We start from the raw sequence: 20,847 nt of genomic DNA, 5'->3' as shown, positions 1-20,847 counted from the left end.
GAAGAGGGGTTTATACTACGCTGTAAATGTGTCCAACTGGCATTTCCTTTGTGCCCACCTCAGCCGTGATCGCTCTGAAAGGGCTCATTGTCTCTCTCCTTGGCTTGTTTAGCGAGCAGCTATTTTCAATGAGGGGTTATTCATGGTCCGGTTTGGAATGAATGTTTCCTTTGTGGAGCTGTCTGAGGGAGACGTGAAAGGGGCTTGTGTGCTCAGGGCAGCCATTACTCACTTGATGGGCCATGATAAATTGACTTAAAAATGTAAACAATAAAAGCAAGTGGCATAGCGGGAGCCAGCGCTGTCAGTGTGAGAATAGGGGAACATGTTGTTCGGATCTGAGGGGAAGAGTTTGTGTTTTCCCATTGCTGCCCCCGAGCAATTAGAGATGTTCCAGAGAACCTGAAGACAGAATGGCTGCGGTCAGAGGAGTGACTAGAAATGAGATAAAACTCGTGGTTTGCCTTTTTGTTTCCCTGTTGAGCTGGTTCCAGTTCCAGTTTCATGAGTGCCTGTGATGATGGTGCTGATAATTCTCCATCTCCAGCAGTAGGGATCCCACAGCTGCGATTTAGCTGATTGTCCTGGTGCGTTAGGACACAACTGGACCCTCCGTGCTTGAATCCCAACCCCGGCTGCGCTGCTGCAGCGCCTCCGCTCTGAGGTTCCTGTTGTGCCTCACCATGAGACAATTTCAGTGTTGGAGTTTTAGGGTGATGTCCATCTTAAACTCACACTTCTCCAAATGACCCAAATGTTTAATTGTCTACGTGACTGTAGGTCTATCACTTTTAATCTTAAACATATACAGAACAAGGTTTGTGTTCTATGAATCAGCAGCTAGCGAGAGCGTGCGCTGCCTGCCTTCTGGAGGAGGCATTCAGTAAAAATTTCATCAGGGGTGACCTTTTGGGAGCGTGTGTTTGTATTTGTTCAGGTGCATCTTGTTATTCCAGAGCCTTCTAAGCTGCAACAGGTGCCGAAGTTGAGCTGTAGTGGTAGTGGAAGGTCACCAGGTGCTTCTACCCTGAAACACTTTGTGGGGAAGGGATGAATCTTCTGCTGCTTTGAGGCTCTTGCTGGGAGGTACGGAAAAAAAGATGTGGAGCAGCGTTTTGCTTTGAACACTTAGGGGTGAATGTTTAAGTTGGGCATTTTCAGATGGAGAACTGCAGGAACCGCAGCGTTGCCAAAGCGCTGCGGGCCACTTGCACCCCCAGGGCCACCCAAAGGTGCACCGTGGTCAGGCAGAGCAGTTTGCTGTGGTTGTATCGTCTGTTGTCATCTCCTGATCCCAGAGTGTTGGTAGTTGTGTCCGGCTCGTGCTACGGAGAGACTGCAGCCTGTTGTCACGGCTCGGGAGAGCAGTGGCATTGCCTTTTGCGTAAGAAGCTTGTATATAACAGTATATATAACATATATTATATAGATCAAATATTAACCATATCTATTATTTATATCACATTTATATGATGTATGATTATTATTCGATGTATAATGATTAAATCATATAATATATAGAAGAATAATATATTATTTCTATCATAAATATTATAAATAATATTATTTGATCTATAATGATACAACACATATAATTTTTATATAAATATGATTATGTATATCCTATAAATATGACATAAGCAATATATATGATTATTTGACATATAGTGATATATAACATATCGAATAATCATATAATTTATACCCTATTTATAGGATATAAATAATGCATATGATTGTTATTTGCTATAAATTATGATTATTATTTGACATATATAATATATATATATTATTTATATCGTATTTCTAGGTTATAAAATGTATATGATTGTTTGATATAAATTATACATATAATATATAAGATGAATAATAATAATTTATATTATTTATATCGTATTTCTAGGGTATATGATGTTGTTTGATAAAAATGATATATGATTCTTATTCGATATATATAATATTATATATGTCTTTCTATCCTATAAATACGGTATAAATAATATACATATGACTGAATTCAGTGAGTGTGCTGATGGCCGGGCACCTAATGAGCCGGCGCTCCGCTGCGTGCCGATTAAGTGCTGATTAGCGGGCACCTAATGAGGCGCCGCTCCCCCTCCCCCAAGGCACGCTGCCCCTCCTCCGCGGGGGGCGGCTCTGGGGGCGCCGGTAGCGGCGGGGGGAGGCGGGAGGCTGCGCGGCGGCTGCGCGGCGCGGCGGGCCATGGGCGGGCGGCGCTGAGCGGCGCGGAGCGGAGCCGGTGGCAGCGCCATGCCGCCTCCCGAGCCCATGCCCGGCTACGGGCAGCTGCTGCGGCGGGGCTACGGCAGCCTGGCGGCGGCGGCGCGGCGCTGCGGGGACTGCGGCTGGGAGCTGGCGCGGCGGACCTGGCTGGAGAACGCGCGGCTGGGCTGGCCCGAGGTGCTGCTCTGCGCCCTGGGCGCGCTGGCCTGGACCGCGCTGCGCCGCGCCGCCGCCCGCCGCCTCTTTCGGGTCAGTGCGGCCGGGGGCGCGGGGGGCGGCGGGGGGCGGCAGCCGGGGCTGCGTCGCCTGGGAGAGCCCCTTCCCCCGGGCGGCAGGGGGGTCGCAGGAGGGGATGCGCGTCCCCCTCCGGGCTGCATCCCCGCAGGCTCGTCCCGGAGAGCCCCTTCTCCGGGGGGTGGGGATGTTGCAGGAGGGATGCCCGTCTCCCCCGCCTTGGGCTGCGTCGTCCTGGAGAGACCCTTCCCCGCGGGCTGGGGGGGTGTGCAGGAGGGCTGCCCGACCCCCCTGGGCAGCATCCTAGAGGAACGAGCATCCCGCTCCACCGGGAGCGCTCCCCCCGCAGCCGCATCCCCGCGGGGTGGTATTTCCATGAGGATTCCTTGCGGGGGGGGGGGGGGGGGGGGGGACGGGACGGAAAGGACCACATTCCTGTGTGTCACCCGTGGCTTGCAGGGAAAATGGCCTTCCCCGCTTCCCTCCCCGGTGCGGCGGTGGGGAGGGATGGCGTGGGGGTGGCTGCGGTGCTGCAGCGCTGCGCTGACCTTCCTGGGAGCGCAGGGAGGCGAACCCCCAACCTCGCAGGCTCCGAGGGGTCTCTGCCCATCGTCCCCTCCCTGTTCCCGCGGTGTGCTGGCAGGGGCAGGGCGAGCAGGGGGGTACCCAGGAGCGGAGAGCAGGTCTGTTTAATTTCTCCCCGTGGAAAGCGTCGGTAACGGAACTGAGCTCCCCTCTCCTCCCGATGGCTCCGTCCCTGCCTCATGAGGCGGTTTCTTCCACGCTGCTTTCCTAGAGATGCTGTGCGCTTCGCTCCGCGCTTACCCTGGCCTCCACAGGACTCGGAAGGCAGAAGTAAGGGAGATGGAGTGTTTTGGGTCAGGGGAGAGCCCTTGGCTCTCGGAGACGACCCCTTGCTCACCTCCCCATGAGTAGGCGAGAGGCTTTGAGTAGCTACAAGAGCACGTGTGGCTCTTTGCAGCTACGCAGGACAGGCCTTATTCCCTGGGTGAATGGCTTCCTTTAGAGGCTGCTTCACGGATGCGTTGCATCCCATTTCAGGGATCTCTGATTTCAGCATCTCTGAAAGACAGCTGCTTTGCATCCCAGAATTAGGCTCTGGGGAGCGACAGCTGTCCCCTCTGCCCTGTCTGCTGCCGACCTGCCTTCAAACTGCCTCTTCCTTCTGTGCGGAGCTGCCTTTGCTTATCCAGTAACACAGGGTGGATCCTGACCTTGTGCAAGGTTCCAGGCTCAGTCCCCTGGAGTCATTTGAAGCTGCTGGAGTGGCACATCGGCGAGGTGGCACGCTGGCCGTCTGGAGGGACCGAATTTCTCCTTGTTACCTGTACCCCGGCTGCCTGTGGCTACCGATGGGCAGCGTGCGGTGCTGCCGCTGGGCTGAGCGAGGTTGGAGGTGACCCTGGGTCTGTCGTGACAAACGCCCTCTTGTTTTCTTCATGCTGCAGTTGCCCCATGCATAAGGCTCAGCGTCACGGGGAGAGCGGTGGTCAGAGCGTGAAGAAAAGCAGGATGCTCAGTGGCTTGTACGAACGCAGAGATACCATTCCCTCGGAGAAATGGGTCACGCTTGTAATTGCAGAAGGGGGGGGTGGGTGATCAGAGCTGGTTCTTGTGGCTACATCTGCATGTGTTCTAGTGATGAGAGAGGTGCCGGGTGAAATGGTGATAGCATTGGTCTTCTCCCGGCGAATAGGTGGAAGGGTAGTGGCAGGGAGAGACTACTCTGTGTATTTTAAAAGGATCTGAAGTTTTTCTCTGTTTGTTCTGCTGGAGTTGCTATGGGAAAAGATGGAGGCTGTGGCTTTCCTCTAAAACCTCCGGCAGCATTTAGCAAATGGGTTTGTATTGCGTGGCCCCTGTACAGGCAGCGGTGGAGTCGGGGTTGTTCAAGAAGAAAGTCGGGGAGAAAAAAGACCTCCAGGGTCCCGTGCTCGGGACTCGGCTTCCCGGTGCAGACTCGAGCCACCTTCCTCGTTTGGAATCTCTTCATGTTCCCTGCAAGAACTGAAACACGGTTACAAAAATGAATCCACTCGGTGCCTGGAGAGCGCTGCCTTCTTGCGCGTTATTTATAAATAATAAATCTTGCCTCTTGGATTGTGATCCTCTGCATCTGAGGAAGAAGTGACTTACCACAAGGCTCGGAGGGTCAAGTGCACCTTACTTAGCTCTGGCCATGGCTGCTCCTCCGAGAAACGAGCGCAATTAAAGCTGTACGCCTCTTCCCGCGATGCCTGCACGGCCTGTTTTCATCAGCGGGATCCAGAGGAGAGGTGGTGGGCTCCTTGCTCCCTTCTAGGGCCACAGCAGCATTTACCCCGTGCCATCTGTGTTACGAAGGGTCTTGTGGTTGGGTTGCAGGAGTGGGGAAGGTTGTGCCTGTGATGGGAGAGGTCTGGTTGGGATTTGGTACCGTGGACCTTCGCTTGTTGCAGCAGTTGGGTCGGTCCCTGTGCGTTAGACACAGGTTTCCATCATCCTTAGAACAAAGATTAATTTTTGGCCCATTGCCTCTTCTTCACAAAATCCTCACTTGGTGCAAACACAGAAAGGAGCTGTTTTGGTGTAGGAAAGATCCCAGTTATGAGTTATGGTCGGTTTTAACCTGAGCAGGTGTGGGTTACCCAGTAGGGAGAGACCCCACAGTCAGCTATACTGGGGGCATGGGCATCCCTGTAAGGGCTGAGGGACAGATCCTTCCCTCTGGGGTCTGGCCTGAGAGTCTTTGCTCCTTGTCCATTGATGTCTGAGTGCACAAACATGAATGATACTCAGGGCACGTGTGATGGTACGAGCTCGCTGGAGCTGCTGACCACCTTCAGAAATGGGGACCAAGCTGGTTCCAGGTGAGTGTTCCCACCCCTGGAAGCCCCTCGCTCAGACTGTGTCCCCTGTCCCCCTGCTGTGACCAGCATCTGGGCTCTGCTGGGCTCTGGAAGCCACTGTCCTTGCTGTGTCCCCTGTGTGGAGTGCAGCTGCAGCCAGGCTCTGAGGAGTTTGATTAAAAAGCAGCAACCTGAGCATCTCTGCGTTCGTTAAACACCCTGGAGGGCAGCTGAGCCCAGCGCTGCCGAGGCCAAGTGCCGCTGGGGAGAGGCTGGGGCAGCGCCTGGAGCTCGGCGAGCCTGCCCTAGCTGGCTCCTTTCACCAGCAGGTCTCAAGCGACGCGCTGAGCCCCAACAGGTCTAAGAGCCCCCCTGGATTCACGCACGGAGGTGAGCCCCCATAACTGCGGCAAGGCGAGGCAGGCGCCAAACTACCCTGAGCCACCTTTGCTGCTGGGAGTTAAAGTCCCCAAAGTCAGCGAAGTGTAAATCCATGAGTGAGAAAAATTCATTTCGTGTAAAAGCTGCTTCTGAAGCTGGTGATGTTTGTTGGGCATCGCCCCCGTCCCTAAGAGCCGCCTGCCTTTTCTCTGCACTGGGTGAATGTTTCCTGGTTTTGGCCCAGCTGCTAGTCAGCTTGCTGTCAAAATTTGTAGGGCATTGCAGTGTCGTCTGCAAGGAGAAGCGTTGTGTAAATTGAAAAATATGCTCTGGAAAGCATGGCTTCTAGGTGTGTGAAGTGTAGCCCCGAGGAAGCCGTGGAAGCTGGAAAGTGAGGGTCTCTCTTATCCCTGTCAGTGATTTACGCAACTTTTCTTCACCCTACAAGACTCATTTTTCCAAGCCCCGGTGCCGGGCGTGCGACTTGGAGGCAGGAATTACCGCTGTCCCGAAAACTGGCCACCCAACGCAACCTCTGCGGGGAGCCAAGGACCCCGACCCAGCCCAGGGGTGGGAGAAGGCTCTGCTGCGCCGGCGTTTCCTTGGCTCGTCCTGCTGCTCCAAGCACAAACCCTGGAAGCGGGAGGGGAGAAAGCCACAACAATGGGTCTTTTCTTGGGAATGAAGCTGCCACTGCTGCGCGCGGGGGCTGCTCGCCCTGTGCCGCTGCGTCAGCATTGGGCACCCGGAGTTACTCAGCCCCCGCAGCACCCTGCGGGCAGATGCGTCTTGTCTTCAAAGAGTGTTGTCTTCTGCTCTTAGGGGCACGTTCTACCGCTTGCAGAGGAGGAAATAACGTCTCTTGGTTTGTTGCTGTTGTCACAATGCTTTTTGTCTACCTATTTATCTGGGAAGTCTTGTCCAGAGCCTAACGCAGCTTCCCAGTGTCTTAGCTGCTGGGTGGGCAGAGAAACTGAGGCACTGAGCAGTTTGCTCCCTGGTGTAGGGATGGAGCAGTGAGAGCTGGAGCTCTCCATGCCACGCTCCCTTCGGTCCCCTTTTGTAGCGGGGTGATGGCTGCTGCCCTCGGGTCCACAGGCTCCAGGAGACCCATTTCTTTGGGTTTAGAGACCAGTGATGGGTCTTTCTGCAGGCTCTGCACCTCATCCCTGCAGTGGCAGGGGGTGGGAGCGGTGTCCAGGCTGGGTCCGGAGGGGATTTAGTTCCTCGGGATGGAAAGGCACCATCGCGGCTGTGGGGGGACAGCACCGTGCCGCGGGGAGCTGTGCTGCTGCGGTGGAAGGGGCAGGAGCTATTTGCCATGGCAGGTTTGGCCTCGGAGCTCTGCTTGCTCGTTGTTCTCATCCCCATGGAGTAAAAGCTGATGTAAAGCTGCCAGTTCCCTGGGCCGGGGCTGCGTCGTGCCAGCCAGTCCTTTGTGTTCTCTGGGGAACGCGTTGTGCCCAGGACCAGACGGGCACGGCTGGGATCTGGCCAGGCTCTGGTCCCCAGCCTGGGGAGGTGGCAGCGGCGACAGGGGCGGTCTGGGGGCTGCGATTCCTCTGTAACAAGCCGTGGTTCATAGCCCATCGCTGCAAGCCTGCCAGGCTGCTGGGAGGACTGGTGTCCTGCTGCTTTAGCTGGTTGTAGATTTAAGGGGGCTGGCAGCTTTCCTCTAGTGCCGGAGGCTGCAAAAAGGGAGAGAGCATGTGTTTGCTTTTTGCTACGAGTATTTTTTTGACACTTCAGCAGAGCTGTGGGCAGCGACAGTTTCCATTCGGTTTCTCTTTCCAGCTCCAAACCGCTCTCGCAGCGCGCTCTCACCCGCTGCTCCGCTCCTTCCCCCCCTGTCGCGGTGTGGGGCCGGGCTGTGGGGGAACAGTCACGTCCCCCTGGCTGGTTAATTTTGCAAATGAATCAGAAGGTGCCTCTGAAGGTTTGCGTGGGGGTAATGGGGAGGAGGAGGAGGGAGGAAGAGCTGGTTGCCCTTTAAGCAAAGCCCCATTACATCACTTGCCAAGAGCCTTGGGCTCTTTCAGCCGGAGCCAGATCCGCTGTTCCCGCCGCAGCATCCGTCACCCTTAGCAACAGGCATCTCTGTGCTGTTGCCGTGGGAACGGCAGCCGGGTAACAGGGGGACATCCCTCACCTCGCACACCTCCCACCCCCAGGGAGAGGGCTCACACACCTCCTGCGTGGGCTGCTCCGTGCACCTCCTTGGCTCGCGCTTCCCCGTGCAAGCCAGCCAGGTTTCGGTGGGGCCTCCCCACGGGCATGAACTTGTCCCCCCAGCCTGCTGGGTGCTGCTGGTTCCCTCCTTGTGTCTGCCTCGGAGCCAGCTACCATCTCTGTAGAGCTCAGGGTACAGCCGGGGATGCCCCGTGGCTGTCTAAGGCAGGAGGAGGGCTCTGGCCAGGGCTTGTCATTAGCCATATGCGCAGTGAGGGCTAAACCCTCTCTGAGCATCAGTTGCCACACGCTGCAGTGGGGTGGCCATTCCTTGGGTTTTGCTTTTGCTCCGGACTGAGAGCCACTGCCGTGCTGGCGGTGGACCCTTCGCCAGGCGGTGCTGGCGGGCTCCCAGCAGCGATGCACTGTGCTGCTGCCATCTCCACCAAGGGTCCAAGCACCTGCAAAATGCGGGGTGTCTCCCACCGTGTGCCTGCCCCATGGGCCATGGTCCTTGCCATCAGCTCTGCCTCCCCGGCGTGGACATGTGGTGTTCCTTCCCCTTTGCAGGCAGGGAACTGAGGCACAGAGAAGAAGAGAAATGACTTGGCAGATGATGGGCGGCAAGGCTGCAACAGGGATTTGGGACTGAGCTCAGCATCCTAAATCCAGCCCCAGCTGAGGGGGCAAGGGGCTTTGCAACTCGCTGGCATGGCAGCGTGGTGAGCTGTCCCCATAGCTGAGCTGCTTCTATGCTCCACTGTATGGAGACACAAATAATTCATGCTTTCTGGGCTTAAGGACTTTGTCTCTGCATTATTTATTCACCCTTCGAGCTTCCTCCTCTTTTTCCTACCTTGGAAGAAGCCTTGGCAGCACGCGGTCCTGGTCTCAATGAGGACGGCCGCGCTCTGCATGCCAGACGCGTAGGGGCGAGTGGAGCTGTTGGAGGGGATATGGACCGCTTTGGCAGGGCTGTGTGGGACTGGTGCATCCAGGTCTGCCCAATGCTGGGAAACTGGGAGCTTCAAACAAAGCACTTGGAGGCTGGGACAATGCTTCGAGTGAAGTCCTTTGAAAATCTGATGCTGAGAGGGGCTAAAAGCCAGAGCAGCCACTGCCTGGGGACAGCTGGGGTCTTAATATAGCCTGGGGGCATGGAGGAGCCGGAAAAAAGTGCTGACCTGGGGCAGGGTACGGTTACTCTGTAGGCATTTTGTTTTCATCTCCAGCTTATCTGGCCTCTCCCCGGGGAGCTCTCAGCCGGGTGCCTTTGGGTGTTATCCGTGTTTGGGGCAGCGATGGTTCCCTGCGGACCTGGAGCAACGCGCTCCCCTGTGCCGGCTGCTCCCCTGCAGTTGACGGGAGGAGGTTCCCCGGGCTGATAGGGCTCTGTCACGCTGTGATGAGAAGCAGAAACGGTGCCTGTTGCTGCTCAGCTGCCACGGAGGGAAAACATCCGTGCCTGGAGCCCCAGCGAGGCTGGGCATGCTCGGGGTGCAGCATCGCCCGTGCTCCGGCACGTGGGCTGAGGCGAAGGGGAGCGTCGGCTGCTGTTTTGCTGTTCAGTGCTGGGGCTTTGCTTTTGCAACAATTTCCGAGTTGTCCCAGTTCTCGGTGGCCCAGCTCTCCCACAGCTGCAGAGCGTGAGTGCTGGGAGAGCTGGGTGATGCTCCTCAGCCACGGGACTGTGGGGACATCGGGGTGAGAAAGTTTCGTTCTGATTAGCACGAGCCGTTTGCAGAACTGCTTGTCCTCCCTTCCCTCGCTTTGGCCGGATCTGGGGAGACTTCACAACCTGTTTCTGAGTCCTGGCAGGTGGGAGGGGTGCTGCAAACCACAAGTAGGGGGGAAACCAGCAGCATTTCAGCACTGGTCAGCTAGAAAAGCTGCTCTGGGAACGTGGGTGAGGGTGAGAGCAAGAGGTCCCAGTGCTCCATTACTTGCAAAAAGCTGCCCCCCCCCCCCCCCCCCCCCCCCAGCACTGGTTGCACATGCAGGGGCATCTTGCACCAGCTGGGTGTTTACAACTCTGCAAAGCCAAAGCCATTGCTAACTCTGCAAAGCCAAAGCCATTGCTTTCTCACTGGGAAAGCTCTTCTCTGGAGTTGGCCGTGCTGCAAGATCCATACACGTAGGGCAGTCTCATTACAGCTTCCCCTTCTGGGTTTCCTTGTGCAGATAGGACTCGGGTTTTATTTTATGAGTTATTGGCTCTGTTGTGCAAAAGCTGGCTGTGGGCAGCCGCTCCCGGAGCGAGGGTGGTGGAGTGGTGCCCGGACCACGGTGCGCGCCGTCGGCTCCTGCCTTCTCTGAGGCTCTCCTCTCACAGCTTCCCACCCTGGCCAAGGCTGAGTGGCAGAATCTCCAGCCTCCTGCTTTTCCAGGCTCTCTTGGACCTCCTTATTTGTGCTGTAAAGGCCAGAAAAATGGGGTTAGCGAGCCTGTTTTTTCCCTGTCTGGTGGCACACACAGCGTTCACATCTCTTGGAGGCCGGGTGAGCTGCCCTGGGCTCTCCAGGGCCTGACTTTTCGCCCTGTCTGATGATATTTCTCCTCTCTCCTCGCAGCCTTTCGGGGAGTGGTGCAACTTGCAGCCAAAAGATGCTGCCAAGATGCCCGAGAGTGCCTGGAAGTTCTTTTTCTACACGTTATCTTGGTCATATGGCATCTACCTGCTTTTCTTCACCGACTACCCCTTCTTCTACGACCCACCATCTGTCTTTTATGGTAAAGAACCAGGGAGAAGTGGGTATGGCTTAGTGTGACCAGGGTCGTAGGGCACCTGGATTGACCAAGGGAATGGGAATTGGGGTGAAAGAGAAGACTGAACCTCTAAATTGCCTTTTCTATGGTGCTGTGGGTACCGAAAGGCACAACAGGCTGTCTCCCTTCATTTCGTTACAGAGAGAGTCATCTAGTGGCTATTGCAGGTGGCAGGAGCTGGGATGTGTCGGCTGAGGAGGGGAGCGGGACTGAGTAGTTAAAGCAGGAGAGAAGTAAACCAAGGCTTCCCTTTTAGGTCTGGGGGGGAGTGGGTCTAATGCCCAAGGCAGAGTGTGGGAGCCAGGATACCTGGGTTCCCTTCCAGCCTTTGGGTCTGTGATGACCTGAAAGGGAGCTGGAGCGCTGGGGCAGCTCTGGCGGCTGCGTGCTCGTGCTCGCTGCTCTTCATGCCCCTGTCTCTGCCGCTGATGGAGGCTCTGGGCTCACCCGGGTGTCTCTTGTCCCACCCCAGACTGGAAGAAGGGCATGGATGTGCCCACGGACATCGCCATCGCCTACCTGTTGCAGTGTAGCTTCTATGGGCACTCCATCTATGCCACCGCCTACATGGACACGTGGCGCAAGGACTCTGTCGTCATGCTTCTCCACCACGTGGTCACGCTGACCCTCATAGCCTTCTCCTACGCTTTCAGGTGAGGTCCCTGCTGTGACGCTGCTCCCGGGCAGCTACGCAGCACAAGCTGCAGCTGTTCTGTGCTCACGTGCATCTGGTGGGCACGCAGCAGGAGGACTCCGGCTGGGTTGCTGTGGAGCTTCCCCTGCCTCCGTGCTCCCGCAGCAATCCTGGTGCTCATGAGCTGTTGCACCACTACGCACATTGCTACGCTGTGCCGTGCCAGGTCTGGCTGTCTGGTTTATTCAGGGAGCGAGTCCACTCCCGGTGTGATGGACTGTGGGTGCTGGGTGTTGATGTCAACCCACATCCCACACATCTCCCTCCCTGCGCCCCTTTTTCCTGCAGGTACCACAACGTGGGCATCCTCGTGCTCTTCCTGCACGACGTCAATGACGTGCAGCTGGAATTCACCAAGCTCAACGTCTACTTCAAGCACCGGGGGGGTGTCTATCATCGCCTCAACGACATCATCTCCAACATCGGCTGCCTCACCTTCAGCATCAGCTGGTGAGTTTGTGTGATCCCACTTCCCAACTGTCCCTGACAGCTCTTGTGGTCCCTCCAGCGCCTCAGGGTACCCAGCACCTCTGGCTTTGTGCGCATGGGAACCAGCCCTTTCCAAAACTGCTCAGGAAGAGGTTCCCGCAGAGCCTGACCCCATGCTGAGCTTGGAATCCTTCTGTAGTCACTTTGCCGTCTGCCACCACAGAAGTGCCTGCGAAATGTCGCTTTGCAGCATGACAAATGACCCCGGGGGAGGAGGAGCTGTTCCCATTTCCCCGCTCTCTTGGTTTTAGCAGTCAGAAGCGCTTTTGCAAGAAGGAAATGGGACGCAGGGCTGTCCCAGATTCCAGCCTTGCTGTTCCTCTTGGGGCAAGGCAGGAGAAAAAAAGATGAAGAGTAGAGACAGGTAACAGGTTGTCGCTCCCCATCTGTGCCTTGGTCTCCTTCCCCCCGCTCCACGGGCTACTCGGAAGAGCGGGCGTAGCAACAAGAGCCCCCAGTTTGAGGGAAGGAGAGCAGTGAAAGTGTTTGGTGATGAAGTGGGGAGGTGCTGGAGCAGGAAAACCTTCCAGCTATGTTCCCCTCCTGCCGCCCATCCAGCTGAGGCAACCTGCAGTGCAGAGCTGCCTCAGGTGCCACGTCCCACAGAAATCACATTCTCCTTTCCCGGGAGCTGCGTGAAGCCCTGCCCAGAGCTGGACCCGGGAACCCAGGCCCGATGCCCAGAGCAGGGACGGCTGGGTGCGAGGGGGGCTGCGGGGGGCTGCTGGGGGCAGGAGGTTGTGCGAGGGGAACCTGCTCCCTCCCCAGGATCCCTGCGGGCCGTTAATGCCCCCCTGCTCCCCCCAGGATCCCTGCGGGCCGTTAATGCCCCCCTGCTCCCCCCAGGATCCCTGCGGGCTGTTATTCCCACCCTGCTCCTCCCGGGATCCCTGCGGACCGTTAATCCCACCGTTCTTCCCCTGAGATCCCTGCAGACCATTATTCCCACCCTGTTCCCCCTGGGATCCCTGTGGACCATTATTCCAACGCTGCTCCTTCTGCCCTGGCAGGTTCTGGTTCCGTCTCTACTGGTTCCCCCTCAAGGTGCTCTACGCCACTTGCTACTCCAGCCTCCAGTCGGTCCCCAATATCCCCTTCTACTTCTTCTTCAATGCTCTGCTCCTCATCCTCACTCTGATGAACATCTACTGGTTCCTGGTGAGTAGGGGCCTGGCTGCTCCTGCAGGGCGCCTGCGCCTGCCTGCCCTGGGGCAGCTGGAGGGAGGCAGGATGCTTCAGAAGACTGGGGGGGGTGGCATGGAGGGGAGGAGGGAGATGGTGTCAGTGCCCGGGGGGTTCCTCTGTGCTGGAATTCAGACTGTCTCTCACCCACCCACCCCCGGGGGATCCATGGGGAGAGAGCGATAACAGCAGCTGGCGCAGGCTGGAACTTGATACGGGTGTCAATGCTCCGGCATCCCCTGAAGCTTTGGGGAGGGGGTGAGAAGGGTGGGCTTGGAGGGCTCAGGGCGGTGAGCTCGACCCTGGGTAGAGCAGGATGGCATCAGGCTTCATCATCCGTGGGGGGGAAAGCGGTGAAGCGTGGTTGCAGGAGTGCTGCCTCCCCCTGCTGCGGGTCATCGGCCACGTCCCAGGGCTCTGGCCATCCCGAGGGACCTGCCCTGCCTTTCTTGGGGTTACAGATAGTGGAGGAAGGTCCCTCTTAGCCGGTGGGGTGTGAGTAGCTTGGGTGGAACAGCTCTGCGGCTCGGAGTTTGTGGCTGACGGTGTCTCTCCCCCCACCAGTACATCGTCCTGTTTGTGGCCAAGGTGCTGATGGGGCAGATGAAGGAGGTGAATGACGTGCGTGAGTACGACGTGGAGGACAGCAAGAAAACCACGATGGCCAAGAAGAAAGAGGCTGGACTCCAGCTGCCCAACGCTCTGAAAGAAGGGTATGTGGGCCGTGGGGGGGTGACACGTGTGCAGCATCTGCGGGCTGGGGTAAGGGATGCTGGCAGACCTCCCAGCACCACTGTCAAAGGGTTCAGTACCGGGCTGGAAGGCAGAAGAGCAGGATGCCTTGATGCAGAGTGTAAAACATTGCTGCAGGCGTCAGGAGCTTTGTGTATCCATGCCTGGGCATCGTGGTGCGTCCCTCCATCTTTCTGTCCTGTGGATCCTCCCCTGCTCACCCTGCAGGACCGGCTCTTTGCTTGAGCCTGTTCTCTCTGAGCAGCACCTGCGCTTCGTGGGGTGAGGACTAAGTCTGGCAGGATGGATCCCACAGGGCAGGTCTGGCTGGCTGGGGACAAACTGTGAGCTTGTCGAGAGGGCTGACCTGGGTAGTGATGTGTGAAAGTAAGGCAGGGAGAGTCGGCACGGAGGCCGAGCCTCACTGCCTGCCGTGTCTCTTCCGCAGGATGCACCTGAAGAACGGACTTGTGAAAGACAAGCGGTTATAAGGGCAGCGTGGCCGCCGCAGCCTGGGCAGCCTGGCTGGATCTGGGGACTGGCCCAGGACCCTATACTCAAACCCAGCAAATGAAAGGCACAAGGAGAACTTCATCCCCGACACCCCTCCATCCCCTGCCCGGAGCTGGGGAAGAGATGCCACTGACAGGATCAGGCCCCTCCTGGGGCTTGCCTGTGACCAGGCTTCACCTGTGCTGCCGTGTTTCTGTAGCCAGCCTGTGCTGGTTCAGTTGAGAGGCTGGTGACTTTGCTGGTCCAGGTAGGATTTGGAGCTGGCTTTAGGTCCCCTGGTGTTTCTTCTGTCGCTCCGTCCCTTGGCTATTCTCAGCCCCTTTATGATTCCCCCTCTCTTTATGGTTGGACCCTCACCCCGACCCTTCCTCAGCAGCCCCTGGAGGGTCCTCTGACCCAGCATCGAACTGGGGAGGGAAGTGGCCTCTCCTCCGTTGGCATCACTGGGTGGTCCCAGGCAAGGGGAGCCCAAAGCCAGCTCTGTAGCTGCCCAGAGGGACGAGGGAGGTGATGCTGTGCCCCCCTGAGCCTTCCCCCTCAGGAGGGGTCACCCATACGGAGCTGCCCACGTACGTCTGGGGGCACAGCACAGGTCCTGTGAGCAGGTCTCCCTGGAAGCCCAGCCCTTGGAGCATTATTCCAGCCTCCTGTCCTGATGGATGAGGGCCAGGAGATTTAAGTTACTTAAAAAGCCGGTCCCAGTCCTGCAGGGTCCCTCTCACCCAGCAACGTCTGCGCTTGCTCAAGTAACGAATAAATAGTTCCTGCTCCCAGGGTTGGTTTTCCAGGCAGCACCGGCCCGGAGCCCTGCAGGGTCCTGAGGCCGCGCCGGGCTGTGTCCCGGTGCTGGGAAGCCCTGTGGATCTCACAGCCCCCCCCAGACCAAGCCTGCCCCATTGCTTCCCTCTGGCAGGGCTGGGACCCGCAGCTCTGGGTCCTCCCTGGGAAGCGGAGCTCCCTCCCGGCTGAGGCAGCAGGCGGTGGCGGGGGGGATTTAGGGCATTAATTCCAGGCATCAGATGGTGGTTAATTGTTCTTTTTTTCTTGTTTGGTCTGTTGAATTGATTCAATGTGAGCCGCGGGGAAAGTTCCTTGGTAAGCAGAAAGGAAAACGTGACTTGGGGCTGATGGAAGCTGTCCCAAGCGGTGGCAGGCATTGTCACCTCGCTTGTCATCGCCTGGCATCTCGGTGCTTTAGTTCCTTGGCTTTCAAGCGGGATTTGCAGGAAAGAGAAAATGAAGGGAACTGATATCCCAGGCTTCTTGCTGCTTGGTCGTGGCAGTCAGGGTAGTGACGGCACCGATCTGGGGGGACAGCAGCACCCGGGCAGTACGCGTGTGTGTAAACTGAATCTTTGCGGTACTGGCTTGCCCAGCTTCAGCATTTGGTGGTAACTCGTTGGCCAGTGTCGCGTGCGTGTCTAACATCAGTGGCGCTGCCTGCAGCTGCGAGGGCTAAAAAGGGGCTGTGGGACAGGGGGGCCCCTCTGCCTGGCTGGGGCAGGGACCCCGTGCCCAGGGGGGTGCTGGTGGCTTTTTGTCCTGGCCCTGGGGCTGTGTGGCTGGTGGGCAGGGCGGTGTGTGCGGCGGGGAGCTGAAGGGTCGGATGATTTGGTGTGCTGGAAGTTGATGGCCTTGAGAGAAGTGTTGGATGTGGCGATGGAATTTTGAAAAAAAGAAGTAAAGTTGATGTGGGAGGAGGGAGAAAGGAGAGACCCAGATCTGTGTCTCCCCCTGGGTCCAGGTGGGATGTCCGTGGTGGATGGGAGCAGGGCTGGACTTGCCGGTACTTTTGCGTGGGGAAGAGTGGCTTCTTCCCTGCCACCAAGGACTTTGTCGTTGGCCCTCGATGGTGTGGAGATACGGGAGAGGTTGTGGGAGCTCTGAGGGAGGAGGGCAGCTGCCCTCCTGCCGCGCAGCCTCAAGGGTTAACAGGTCCGGGGGAGCCTGGAGGGACTGCTCCCATCCTCTGCCCAATCCTGGGAATCCCTCTGTGCTAATTGAGCACTAACCAGATCAAAGGCTCCAATCAGGCCATCAACACCCCCCTGGCCCCTGGCTTCAGGTCCCAGCCCCAGCTGCCCTTTGTCTGCAGGAGGGAGAGCAGCAATGGGGCTTCTCCCCAGCTTCAGGGCCAGCCTTGCCTGGGCTCTGCTCGCTGCCGTTCTGGCCACCGAGTTAAGCTTGCAGGAAAGTTTGCTCTTAAAATCCTTGGGTTTGAGCGCCAAGCCCAGCCCCAAATCCCCCGTTCCTGTGCCCTCTGTGCTCTGGCGGATCTTCCAGAAGAGAAAGACGCTGCCTTCGGCAAACAAAGACCTGGCAGATGGCTGTAGGGTGGAGGAATTTAACGTCCCTGGGAACATCATCCGTGTCTTCGCTGACCAAGGTACAGAAACGCCATAGTTTGGGCCCTTTACTTTGGGAAGCCCCTCCGATCTCTGGGCTGGGAGATTTTTTCCTCCAGTCCTTCCTTTTCCATCTCTGGGGTGCAGCAGGAGAGGCTGGGGGGGGACGGGGCAGTGCCCTCCAAGAGAAGTCACTGCTCTGTAGGCTCTGGTCCCTCTGGATGTTGCAGATACAATTATTTAGGGTTTAGAAACACGTCAGTGGGCAAGGTGGCAGGGTGAGGGTGTGGAGCCCTGTCGGGCTCTGTCCTGCCGTCGCCTAAAGCGGTCCAGAGGTGCTGGTTTGATCCTGGGTGACCGGCGTGGCCCGTTGGGCTCGTGGCAGTGGAGGTGACTCATTGCCTGGGCAGTAGCTGCGAGACCAGCACCCAGCTCAGGGCAGGGACCAGATGCTCGGGCAGGGATGAGATGCTTGGCCATTTGGCTGTGTCCCCCCCTCCTCCTTTTTGTCCTCATGCCTCTGGCTGACCCTGGGGCACATCTGGCTGCTTCAGCCTGTGGCCCCTCTGAGCCGTGTTCTCAGTTACGTGGGAACTGTTTGATTGGTGTCCTCTAGGCCTTGGGACGCCACGGAGCTCGCTTCTCTTGTGGTTCCAGCTTTCCACAAAAACCTTGGGCTGGCTAAAGCAGGCAGCTTACCCGCTCCTAAACTTTGCTGCCATTTGTCCTCCTTTCCCCTCCATCCCAAACAGCCGGCACCCACAACAGCCTGGCCGGGGGGCGGGGGTAGATGTTCACAGCTGGGGAAAAATAACACACCAAGAGGTTAAGTAGAGGAGACGCTGGGATGGCTGTAGCATCCCGGTGCTGCAGGCTGGAGCCTGGGCTAGTGTTTGTGCCTCCAGACCTTTCTGGAGGCCGTGCCATTGAGCTGGTAGCCCTTACTGCAGCCTAGTCATCTTGATCTGACAACTGCAGGCTTGGCTGCCCGCCTCTGTCCGCCCCATCTTCCTCTTGCTGCACAGCCAAGAGCTTAAACTGGAGTGTTGGGAGGCTGATCCCGCACCACCACCACCATCTCTGTTTCTCCTTTGTCAGGCCACTTCATTCATAACGGGCAGCCCCCGAGGCTGCTGTGCCTGCAGAAGCGCCTGTACTTTAACCTCTCCGTGCTGGAGGAGAGCGAGCGCTTGACGATGGCTCAGCTAGAGATCAAATTCAGCCACAACTCCTACCACACCTCCAGCCAGGGGCAGGTTTTTGAGCTGAGGCTCTACCAAAGCTCCCAGCTGTCTCTCCGGGGCATGCCCTCGCAGGAGGGCAGCCGAAAGCTGCTGGTGGAGCAGTCCTTCGCCCAGCTGCACATGTCTCTCCTCTTCAACCTGAGCGGGGTGGCGAAGGACTGGAGAACGTACAGCAGGAATCTGGGCTTGGTCTTGGAGATCTCGGTGAGCAGTGGCGGTGGCGCATCAGCCCTGGCAAGCATGGGACTGCAGAGCCTCTGTGCCAGCATTGATTCCTTCCTGGACACCTCTCTTTTGGTGGTGACCCTCAGTCAGCAGCAGTGCAAGGCTTCCAGGAGGAGGAGAAGTGCTCACTACACCCCGGTCACTCCGAGCAACCTCTGCAAGCCGCGGCGGCTTTACATCAGCTTCAGTGATGTTGGCTGGGAGAACTGGATCATCGCCCCCCAGGGCTACATGGCTAATTACTGCCTGGGCGAGTGCCCCTTTCCCCTGACAGCGGAGCTGAACAGCACCAACCACGCCATCCTCCAAACCATGGTGCACTCGCTGGACCCGGAGGGCACCCCCCAGCCCTGCTGTGTCCCCGTCAGGCTGTCCCCCATCTCCATCCTCTACTATGATAACAACGACAACGTGGTGCTGAGGCACTACGAGGACATGGTGGTGGATGAGTGTGGTTGCAGGTAGCGGAGTGGCTGGGGGAGCATGTGCCCTGGGGTCCCCGAAGCACTGAATGATTGATGGAATAAATGCAAGTGTGTTAAATCCCCTCTGTGCTGGTTTCCCGGCGGTGCGTTGAGCGCTGGAGCTTCCCCCGGGCTGCTGGGGAGGAGGGCTGGCAGGGGGGGAGCGGTGCTGGAGCTGTGATTGATTAATTAGGGTGCTCGGCCCTGCGTGCAGCCATCGGCCGTGGGATTATGATCAGGTCTGGTGCTGGTTGTCTGTGCCGTTCTCCACGGACCGTGGCAGCACCAGGTTGTGAATCCCGGGCCCCTCGTGCTTGTCCGAGCTGCTGCTGGTGCCAGCCAGGCACCCGCTTGGGAGAGCAGCAGTGGTATTGCATTTTTCGCCTTTTTGGCTACATGCTGCAGCTTTCTCAGCGCAAAAAAGAAATTCCTTCTTTTGGTGAAATGATGCTGGTGATTTCCCGTGTCCTGGGTGCAGGGCTCAGCTGCAGCGTGGCCGTGGCAGGAGGAGTTGGTGCAGCAGGAAGAGGTATGATGTCACGGCAGGAGCTGTGGCTCCGTGACTGAATCCCTTCCTGCAGCATTTTCTCTTTTGCTGTGGAACAACTTTTGCTCTGCGGTTGGTGATGGGGCGGTTTGGGGCTGGGCTGTGCGTGGCTCAGAGGTGCCACGTGACCAAATGCATCCGTGGTTCTGTCCGGAACGGCCCCTGGGAGCTGTGGGGCCAGTTGCTGTGCGACGGGTGTTTTGGCTGAGGATAAGGGTGAAGCAGGGGGCTGAGGTGGGCACGGGGTGGGGCGGTGGAGGCTTGCTCCCTCCCAGCCTGCTGGGGGTCAGTATTTAATTTACCTCATTTGCAAATTGATGAGACGGGGCTGTGTGTGCGCTTGTCCCTGCTCACCGGCAGCTGCAGCGGGAGCCAGATGGCAGCCGAGCATCGGGCACCGGCAGCCCTGCTGTACCAGGCACCACGTTCACGCGGTTGTGCGTTTTAGCGATACTTTTTTTGTTGGCTGCGGTGCTCAGTCCCTCGCAGTAGCGTGACTGTGCTCTCATTTAATGCCACTACCAGGAGCCAGCAGAGCAGCACTGTGCAGCGGGGACCCAGCTTTGCCCCTCCGAGCACGGTGGTCACCGACGGGAGCATTGCTGCTTTTCTTCTGCGGGGCCTTGCAGCAGCTGGGGGTCTAAAGCCTGGGCCAAGCTCCAAAGCTGCTCCCTGTGTCGTGTCAAACCGTGGGGCCGGGCTTGAGCACCAGCTGCTCCAGGCTGGGCTCTCCTGCCACACCTGCAGCTTTGGGTTGTTTTTTTTTGGGGGGGGTGGGGGCAGGGAGAAAGAAAAGGAATCAAGAGTTAGACTTGAATTTTTTGTCTTTTTTCTTTAAATGTGAACCTGACAACATAGCATAGATTAGTATTTTTTTGTTTGTTTTGTACTGATGCTGCATTGTCTTCAAGGCGTGATGAAGTATGGCCAACCCAAGCTGGACCCCTCCCTGGGGGGGGGCACTGAGGGTTTAACCACTGCTGGCTTTGCAGAGGAAACGTCTCGCTGTCCCCTGCAACAGTGTTTTTCTAACACCCCTGAAACGTGTAGCTGAACCCCGAGACTGGAGCAGCTCCAGTGCTTCAGCTGTGTGGTAACATCCCTCCGTTTCCACGTCCAACTGCGTTTCCCAACAGCGCCAGGGAAGAGCTATGCTGAAAACCACCTCAAGCACTTCAAACCACTTAAGGGCTTAGAGTCGGCATTAGGCAAGCAGGAGCCAGCTACTTAAGATGAGCAGAATTAAGAAAACCCTGAAGTATTAGGGGTTTTTTTGTACCTGTGCTGCAGCAGACAAAGGGGCTGAAGGGCTCAGCTCGTGTAACACGTGGAAAGGAGGCTCAGGGCCTGGCTCCCCAGCACTGTGAGCAGGAGGCAGCCCCAGTGTAGCTGCGCTGAGCTTACCTGCAGGGTGGGCAGAGCCAGGCTGAGCCACCTGGAATGGAGGGAAAAGCCTGTTTTGTGTTTACTGCAGTACAGGGGAAGCAGGAGGGGGATGTTCCAGGCCTGCCTGGTCACCTCTACAACCAGGGTTTGGGAGCACCTGTGGGCCACCGTGCTGGGGCTTGCAGTACCCCCCTTTGAGCCTGAGGGAGGACAGGTAGGGCATCTAACAGCGTTTTCACACTTCATTTGCTTACCCATGTACACTATGCATACACCACACTTTTGTACTAGTCTGTGTTTAAAAAAAAGTAATAAACTTGAAGTTTATACAATCAGACTAAGTTTTAATGAACATTGCATGGTTTCATCATTGAAAGGTAGGG

General features: G+C 57.3%; 2 protein-coding genes across 4 annotated transcripts; both read left to right on the top strand.

Annotated features, from left to right (window-relative positions):
• Positions 1 to 880: 880 nt before the first annotated feature.
• Positions 881 to 16,194, top strand: CERS1 (ceramide synthase 1). Of its 3 annotated transcripts, none has more exons than XM_040589610.1 (7): positions 881 to 1,384; positions 10,448 to 10,607; positions 11,116 to 11,296; positions 11,626 to 11,787; positions 12,837 to 12,984; positions 13,573 to 13,721; positions 14,189 to 16,194. In XM_040589610.1, exons 2-7 carry the CDS (start codon positions 10,493 to 10,495, stop codon positions 14,229 to 14,231), a joined length of 798 nt encoding a protein of 265 aa, XP_040445544.1. In that variant the 5' UTR covers positions 881 to 1,384; positions 10,448 to 10,492; the 3' UTR covers positions 14,232 to 16,194. The 3 variants fall into 3 exon arrangements, with proteins under 3 accessions (XP_040445544.1, XP_040445542.1, XP_040445543.1); XM_040589608.1 differs by lacking the exon at positions 881 to 1,384 and adding an exon at positions 2,169 to 2,493; XM_040589609.1 differs by lacking the exon at positions 881 to 1,384 and adding an exon at positions 2,171 to 2,421.
• A 117-nt stretch (positions 16,195 to 16,311) lies between these two features.
• Positions 16,312 to 20,796, top strand: GDF1 (growth differentiation factor 1). Its single transcript, XM_040589606.1, has 2 exons — positions 16,312 to 16,639; positions 17,697 to 20,796. The coding sequence occupies exons 1-2, from the start codon at positions 16,363 to 16,365 to the stop codon at positions 18,530 to 18,532; spliced, it is 1,113 nt and encodes a 370-aa protein (XP_040445540.1). The 5' UTR covers positions 16,312 to 16,362; the 3' UTR covers positions 18,533 to 20,796.
• Positions 20,797 to 20,847: the final 51 nt, after the last annotated feature.

This window comes from Falco naumanni, chromosome 4 (assembly GCF_017639655.2).
Source record: "Falco naumanni isolate bFalNau1 chromosome 4, bFalNau1.pat, whole genome shotgun sequence".
In the NCBI taxonomy this organism is placed as follows: Eukaryota; Metazoa; Chordata; class Aves; order Falconiformes; family Falconidae; genus Falco; species Falco naumanni.
This window is presented reverse-complemented; position numbering and strand designations above follow the sequence as displayed.

Bases quoted from the DNA above. Each gene is read 5' to 3' on its own strand.
- GDF1 (XM_040589606.1), top strand. From the start codon at position 16,363: ATGGGGCTTCTCCCCAGCTTCAGGGCCAGCCTTGCCTGGGCTCTGCTC. The intron at 16,640-17,696 runs GTACAGAAACGC...CTCCTTTGTCAG, and splicing joins CCGTGTCTTCGCTGACCAAG to GCCACTTCATTCATAACGGG.
- CERS1 (XM_040589608.1), top strand. From the start codon at position 2,272: ATGCCGCCTCCCGAGCCCATGCCCGGCTACGGGCAGCTGCTGCGGCGG. The intron at 2,494-10,447 runs GTCAGTGCGGCC...CTCTCCTCGCAG, and splicing joins CCGCCCGCCGCCTCTTTCGG to CCTTTCGGGGAGTGGTGCAA. The intron at 11,788-12,836 runs GTGAGTTTGTGT...CTGCCCTGGCAG, and splicing joins CTCACCTTCAGCATCAGCTG to GTTCTGGTTCCGTCTCTACT.